Here is an 8,068-nt window from a genome sequence, read left to right on the forward strand (position 1 = left end):
TAGGAGAGAAATCCTACAACCCAGGCACGGAGCTATAGGAGGGGCTGGGGGGGCTGCTGCCCCCCAAACCGGGCCGGATGGGGGCCTGGGCCTGGAGGTGCCAGGGAGGGAGGAATGGTTTCAAGTCATTGAAATATGTGATTAGAGACGTAGAAAGTGCGCCCACGCCTGTTGAGAAGGGTGTATTTAATGTTAAATACACCCCCCTCCCCCTCCTGCTCAACAGTTTCAGTTTCACTCTACGTAAGGGGCCTGGTGATTCCTTAGGGGCCCAGTAATTGGCCCCGGCCCGACGCTGACTTGTTCCGCTAGTGCTACAACCGCTAAAGTCTGACACTGCTCCAGTTTTGTTTACATTTTGTGACGATGGAAGTTACGCTCTGTGTCTTCTTTTTGTGTCGTTTTGGTCAGTGGTTCTTTAGCGCCACCACAGGCGAGGACGGGAACAGGTTTGACACATAACAGTGTGAAAGAGAACCGCAGCAGCTGAAAATGTAACACATGTTGCAATATTTGTCCCCAACTGAACCAAATTTTTGTGTAAAAATTTGTAACAAACAAATGGGTAGTTGGTTGCTATGGCGATTCCTGCCTTTTTCATGGAAGGGGAGGAGCCTCTAGTGCCATTGTTTACATAAATAACTGCACTGTTTGTGACACATATTGAAAGAGTTTATTATTTAGTCCAGGGTGACCCCCGCCTCTCGCCCGGAACGAAGCTGGAGAGGCACCAGCAGCCCTCCCGACCCCAATAAGGGACAAGGGTGAAGAAAATGGATGGAAGGAAAAACAAACATGTATTTGGTTGCTATGGTGATTCCCGCCTTTTTCATGGAAGGGGAGGAGCCTCTACTGCTGTTTACATAAATCTGAGGGACAAATATGAACTTTAGCTGAAATATTTGGTCGCTGTGTGAAAACCATCAGTCAAATCAAAAGGCAACATTCGTTGTCTCCGTACGTTCGCTGAAAGGCGACCTGGTTTCTGCGGTATTTACCTGTATCGAGTTCTCCTGCAGGTTGAGGTATCGCGTGTTGACTGATATGCTTTCGGGCACCTGCTCCAGGTTCTGCCTGGTGCAGATGACCCGGCTGGCCTGGTTGGAGCACGTGCAGAGGGAAGGGCAGGTGGAGGCGGCTCCCGCTAACTGCGGCCCGTGGAGGATGAGAAGGAGCCGCAGGAGCAGATGGACCAATAGAAAGAGGAAGGGGGAAGGGCCGGGAAGGCAGGTCAGCGTGGCAATGCGCATGGCAACTGGGACATGACCCCGCTCTTTAATCCGGAGATACAGGTGAGGTGGCTCCACGTCGGTGGATTTGTGGTTCACTTTCCCTTCGGTCCTCCAGTATCAATTTGTTCCCTCTAATTCCACATCCTCCGAGATCTCATTTGTCCTCTGTCAGTCTCTGTTTCTCTTGTTTCTTGAACATAGAAGTATGCAGATAAACAGATGCTGCTCTTTTTTCCTCCTTGGGCTGTCAGGAGATTTGAGTGAGGCGTTTTGTGAAGTGAGAAGAGCCCAGGAGTTACTGCGATGAGAAAAACAAAGAGAAAGAGAGAAGCAGATATTAGAGACAAACTGCACTTTGTGTCTTCACCAGCACACATCGAACAAAACAAACAATACCAAGACATCTACAGTATAGCTTATCAGGGGAGGGATTGTCAAGAAAAATCTGTCAGAAGTATTAGAAGTTCTGTGGCGCTGCTCACATCAAATCCCACATAATCCCTGAACAGATATTCTGCCGGTAATCAAATCCCATCGCGCAGCAAGAGGATTCTGGTGCATCTAATTGTTAAAAGGTCTAGACAACAAAACATGCAGAGTAAATAGGAAACATGTGGTTTTTCTGACTGAAGTGAACATTAAAGAGAATCCATCCCGACATGGATGAGCATCATTAATTCAACCCGAAACTATTAAAGAAGGAGAAAATAACTCGTGGAGTCTCTGCAGAAAAATGGTTGGTTTTTCCAGAAAGAAATATAAAAAATACAACCATCAGGCTAAATTAAAGTCAGATTATATGAAACTGATCAGAAATAACAGCTGCAGTTGATCTCGTATGTTTATGGCTCAGTGGTCACAGATTCACCTGTTGGCAAATTTTTATTTATTCACTGATTTTTGAACTTATTATATATGATTACCTCTTAAATGTTGTAGTTTCTCTACTCTGAAAAAGATTTTTGCTTAATTTTGCTCTGAAATAACTTCTTTGCACTTTAAAAAATAGATTTTATTGTCTCTGTTTACCATGTTATCAAAGTATTTTTAAAATTTAAATTTTATCCATATTAAGGCTGTAACTAATTTGGACAAAGTATTTGAAGTCTAATCAATTCCTGAAATATCAATTCCTAAAATTAATTATCAGGAATTGATTACTCTATCAATTATTCTGATGATTAATTGATTCATCAGATAAAAAAAGTCACATTCTGCAGATTTTTCATTAAACTACTAACTAATACTAGAAAGACATTACAATATGGAAATAGTCAAATAATTCAATTACTTTTTAAATAAGGAAACATGTTATTGCTCACCATGCCATAACCTGCCATTCCTTTAATGGATTTGAACTGGGTGAATATAAAAAATTAAGTTATATTTTATGCTTGAACAATTAAAATAAGCAGCTATAAGCATTCATGGATGAAATATTCACAGGTCTGAGACCATCAGAAGACGACTCAATAATATAAGATTCAATCTCTTGATAAGTTGAGGTACATTTATAACTGGACTGACTTTTTGTTTATGTGTAAAATAAATTGAAGGATATTTTGAAATGCCAAGTTTTGTATTGTAACTGTATTTTAAAGGTGACCTATCATGCTTCCTTGTTAGGATAGATGCATGTTCTATACAAAGCATGTTTATTATATATATATTTTTTACAAAATCATTCTTAGATAATCAGATTTTAGTCTGCTCAGTTCATAATGTTTTAGTGTGTATTGTCCCTTTAAACACAAATACGCTGCTGCTGGCTACGCCCCCAAATCAAAGTTTACACTCACACTTGAACATGGTTTCAAACAAATGCACAATTATACAACCATACAACTTTTAAAAGCAAAAGTGGGGCCTCCTGCACAACCAGTTAGAATGTAGCAAGGGATTCTGGATGGTAAGTCAACAACGAAACACTTGTCTTTTCTAGCAGCCATTGTACAGCGAACACAGTGATAAAACCAGTTGACCAAATGAGCTGGAGCTCAGTTTGGGTTGCTAGGTAACGGGTGGAACTCTGTTGGGGTTGCTAGGTAACGGGTGGAACTCTGCTGGGTTTTGCTAGGTAACGGGTGGAGCTCTGCTGGGGTTGCTACGTAACGGGTGGAACTCTGCTGGGGTTGCTAGGTAACGGGGTGGGCTTCGCTGGGGTTTTTGGACCAACTAATTTTCCAGAAAACAAAAAACTTGAACTTATTGCCAAAAAACTTCTGGGTGTTTTTTTAAGCAGTTGAGATCCAAGTGGAAGTACAGAAACGTGCAAAACGTTTGAACAGTTGGTCCCGTTTAGGATCTCTAACACAAGTGTTGATGAACCGACTGAAGAATCATCTGCATCAATCAGGAATATTGGCTTGAAATGAAGAACTTAAAGAAAATCTGCTGTTTTCAATTACTAAAAATAATGAAATATGAGGTTGTGAACAAACCATCAGTTAAAAAGCTAAACATAACGGTGCTGACAGGGTGCAACGGGACATTTGGTCCCAACTCTGAGAGCCATTAATAACATCACCAGGGTGAGGTAGCGGCTTCCAGCCATCTCTGCCCCGCGCTCATTTGTTAACACTAATTATACCAAGGTATAACAATTAATACGACAATGATGGATTGATGCGTGAACATGCCACACTTATCAACTGCAATTAAACTCAGACTTATTAAAAGGTCTGAACCCTGAAAACAATAAGCCCGCCCAATCCTGTGGCATTTTCCCCGCAGCAGACCAAAATGCTAATCGCGTTCCTGTGTGAGCGCGGCGCTGAAGGCTCCGGGGCCCGCAGGACGGCGCCGAAAAGCCCGCTGCACATTACCGCTAATAGATGAGCGGTCAAGAATGCTCCCCCTGCAGGTTATTTAGACCCCAATAACCCCAAATAAGGGCATTTGGTTATTAATGATGATGGTTGTAATGATGGGACAAACCCATCCGACACGCTGAGCATCCCGAGGAAGGGGCGCAGAGATTGTGAAGAAGAGAAGGATTATTAATCTGATAGATGACTGTATGGCTGCAGGCAGAGGAGGGAATTATCAACAGTACAGTAATAGATGAATACTGAACAGCTGCGGAGAGAGAGACACAAGAAGAAAGAAATGAAGATGGAGACAGATGGAGGGAAGGCTGGGTGAAAGGAATGGAGGTATAAATAGTGGAAGGAGCAGAAAAGAGATCAGTAGTTGGGGAAAAAGGAAAGAAGAGGTATTAATATTAATAATCTGGGAGAGAAAGAGGAGAAGAGTGAGCGAGGCTCAATGGAGAGATGAATATAAAGCAGACAGAGATGGAGGGAGGGGGTGACAACACAGAAAACGGAGAGATGGAGCTAAAAGACAACACAGGGATGAATATGAAACAGGTGGAGTTTTCCTCCAGAAGACGGGGAGGTGGGCTCTGATTGGTTGACCGATCAATAACGCGCACGCCGAAGTTCAATGACATTAAAACACACACAAGGACACGGCGATAAATCACACAGGCGACAGCATCTCTGCAGCAGCAGCGGTGGGACGGCAAGCTGCAGCGCAGCAGTCGGCACGGAGACGCGACTGCTGCAACATCTGTATCCCCCGCCGCCGAAACTGATGGAGAAAGAGAAGCTCCGTGTTATTTTTGGACCACCTCTTTCACATGTTTTAATTTCCAGACACACTTCACCCCCCTCGCTCTGCGCAGCGAGGTTTAAGTGCCAGAGCTATTTCAGGTAGACATCATCTGAGTGGAAAGGTGCAAAAAAAGAAAGCTGAGGTTAAGATGGTGGCTCTGATGTTGGGAGGAACGAGTCCATCGCAGAGAGTGAGACTAGTTGGTGCCGACAGCAGGCCAGAGGCCGACACGCTAAAACAGGAAACACTTTCACTCAGGAGGGCAGAGGAGCCAAAATATTACCAGAGTAACATGTTTTATCAACTTACAGCGAAAGGAGGCGCCCAAGAAATGACTGAAGTAAAAGAGTATTTGGTAAAAAGTCAATTCAAGTACCAAATGATCAATCAGTTAATATTTAAAAATCATCAGACAGACCAAAATATGAAGTTAAGTGGAAATTTTGGTATTTTAAAAACAAAATCACAATAATTTATACAAGTAATAAAAATAACAAAATAACATTTTTCCAAATCAGTTTCTTTCAATAAAAAACTAATTTTTGTTTTTCATTCAGTATTTCAAATGTATGCATTTTTGATTCATTCTTATAAATTTTTGTTGAATTTGACATTTTGTATTCTGATTTATTTTAAACTCTTACATATTGCTGTTTGTGTAAATAAAATATTTTACTGTAAATCGTTTTGGTGGCCATACTGTATTTAAAACACTCCTTTTCTCTGAAAACTCTCACTAACTCATCCTCTCCTCGTTTTCCAGCTCGAATCCGAATCCTTTCCCCCTTCCAGCGCTGCCAACCTCTCACCCCTGCCCTGTTTGGAGTGCTGTGGCGTCCATTGTGCGGGGTAAACGCTGCACTGACCTTGTAGTTTGATGAAAAATTAACCTGCAACAATGATGCACATTAACCCCTCACCCTGACTCGTTCTCTTACAAACATCCACGCTGCAGCTTCCGTCTTCGCTCCCCCCGTTTTCGTTCTCTCGTTCCTCTCTCCACATTTAAATCTTAGCCAGCAGAGTTGCCATGGTTACCTATTCACCACAGTCTCCCGCTCCGTCCAGCTGTATCCCACCGACTCCGCATCCTCCTCCCGCCCCCCCCTCATTAGCACTCTATACACACAATCATACACAAGAGGCCTAAACCAAAGTCTGAATGACATCAACTCTCCACAAAAAGGAAAAAATGAAAGCCAAGAGGAAGAGCCACAAGCAGCCGGCGACTGCGGCAGGGACGCCACGGCGATGACGCTGAAATCAGCAGAGTCACACGCTCGAAAAGTCAAGGTTGTTTTTAAGTTTTGGTTCAAAGACGTTTTTACCAGGACCGACGTCAGTAAGCTGATTGCTAATATGAGCTGCTGCTGCTTTTAGCCCCTCAACTAGGGAACTGATAAGAACTATAAGATGCACCGATTTATCTAATTTTGGGAGATCGGTGATCGGCCGATGCTTGCATGTGAAGCCGATCTTATCCACTGATCTTCTCTACCTCAGATGTCTAAAAATCGACCGCTGTTCTCTTCAGCTCTGCAGTGAGAGATTTGTTGTGTTTTCACAACAAACGTCAAGAGCGTCTGGTTTACAGCGATCCCTCGTTTTTCTTAGTGGTTGTGTTCCGAAAATAACCCGCGATAAGTGAAATCCACAAGTAGTTACCTTTAATTTTTACAATTATTATACAGCATAATTAAATACTCTGCATTGAAACCAAAGAACAAAACCTGTTTTCAGGTCAGCGGATGTGCGTGTTCATCAATCGGGCCTTAATGTGACGTCATTAAAGCGTCTCCTCCAAGCTGCCCCCAGATTCACAGCGGTATCTACGGCAGAGCGATGGATCTCATCAAGCTTCCGGTCGGGTTCTGCGCTGATTCTGGACAGTTTTTTTTCCAGCAGGCATTTAAAGTTTCAGCTTTCATCTCCTGAATGGCCAATCTGTATTACTTATATTTAAATACCGTAACGTTATTGGCACACAGGCAGAGAAGAAGCTTGGAGGCTGTTTAGCCAATCAGGACGCAGAACTCAATGCACTGTGAAAAAAACTGCACAAAAAAATCCGCGAAGCAGCGAAAGGTGAACCGCGTTATAGCGAGGGATCACTGTACATCCAAAGCGTTTTGAGCGTCGCTGGAGTTGAAAAATCTGAACTTTCGCCGCTCGACGCGGAGCGTCAACCAATCAGAGAGACTCCACTACGTGACGTAGTGGCCAGTGGTTGGTGTCCTGCCAGGAGACGAAGGCACCGATGCAGGATAGCAAAAACAGAGCTAATAACTCACAAAACTCACAACGCCACTGAGTTATCTGGGAAATTTAAACACCAGATAATTCAGTCAGTAAAACCAAAACGCTCTCAATATTTAACCCGCCCTTGTTCAAAGTAACTGGGAGAAGAAAAAAAGGAAATAAGCTCCAACGGGCATCGTGCTGTTATCAGCTGCCTCCGCTGTTTGTTCAATAGAAACTGAATACAAAATGTTCATCTGAGCCTCCGTTATGACTGCAGAAGCTTCACTGCATCATAGTTTGTACAAAGAGACCGACGACGGAAACCAACGGCTCCTCTGAACTCACCTGCAGCTGGAAGCGTCGGACTATGTGGCGTGAACGCACCTTTAGCCCCGCCCACCAGGTCACGTTTGTCGCTAACATCAGTCGCTCACTTTTACCAATTCAGCAACTTTCTTGTTATATTTAGCGACATTACAGACAAAACAAAAACCGAATCGGCAAGTCAGGCTGTTTAAAGATCGGCCAAAAAGCTGCAGTCGGTGCAACACAAAGGAGTTATTGATTCCGATTCCATAATCGATTGATTTAGAAAATAAACTCAAAATATGCACCATGTTGTATACAACTCAAAGAAAACTAAAACTTGCTTAAACTATAAGAGCCCTTCTTATAATTCTTATGTTCATGTTAAAATGTTAAAATGAACATTTTAACATGAACATTTTAACATGAAACTTTCTGCACGTTTTTGTTTTTAACATAATAAACAAGCCTGAAAATATATTCTAATTTATCGAATATGACTGTAAATGTTAATGTGCTGATGTTGTTTGTTACTGAGGTTTGAGCCAGCAAAGTCAAACTATCGTGTCACTAATATTAGCCTCTTAACTAAAATTAAGCACCGCAGCACAGCTGGTGGTTTCAGGAAGTTAGAAAAGTAGCTAGGCCTGTCACGATAAATTTTGCTGAGC

The 8,068-nt window shown here is 42.7% G+C and overlaps 1 protein-coding gene and 1 long non-coding RNA gene across 6 annotated transcripts in view; one reads left to right on the forward strand and one right to left on the reverse strand.

The window, feature by feature from the left end:
- Positions 1-8,068, reverse strand: part of lrrc4ba (leucine rich repeat containing 4Ba) — an 80,055-nt gene that overhangs the window by 10,013 nt on the left and 61,974 nt on the right. For all 5 annotated transcript variants that reach the window (XM_015021834.1, XM_015021835.1, XM_015021831.1 and 2 more), the window contains one exon: positions 999-1,530. In XM_015021834.1, the coding sequence (XP_014877320.1) occupies positions 999-1,250 (252 nt within the window). In that variant the 5' untranslated portion in view covers positions 1,251-1,530. The remainder of the gene's footprint in view (positions 1-998; positions 1,531-8,068) is intronic.
- LOC106939446 (uncharacterized) overlaps positions 1-8,068 on the forward strand; it is a 19,518-nt gene that overhangs the window by 4,911 nt on the left and 6,539 nt on the right. The window lies entirely within an intron of this gene.

This window comes from Poecilia latipinna, unplaced genomic scaffold (genome assembly GCF_001443285.1).
Source record: "Poecilia latipinna isolate Pla-1442-1.1 unplaced genomic scaffold, P_latipinna-1.0 Scaffold2875, whole genome shotgun sequence".
NCBI classification, from domain to species: Eukaryota; Metazoa; Chordata; class Actinopteri; order Cyprinodontiformes; family Poeciliidae; genus Poecilia; species Poecilia latipinna.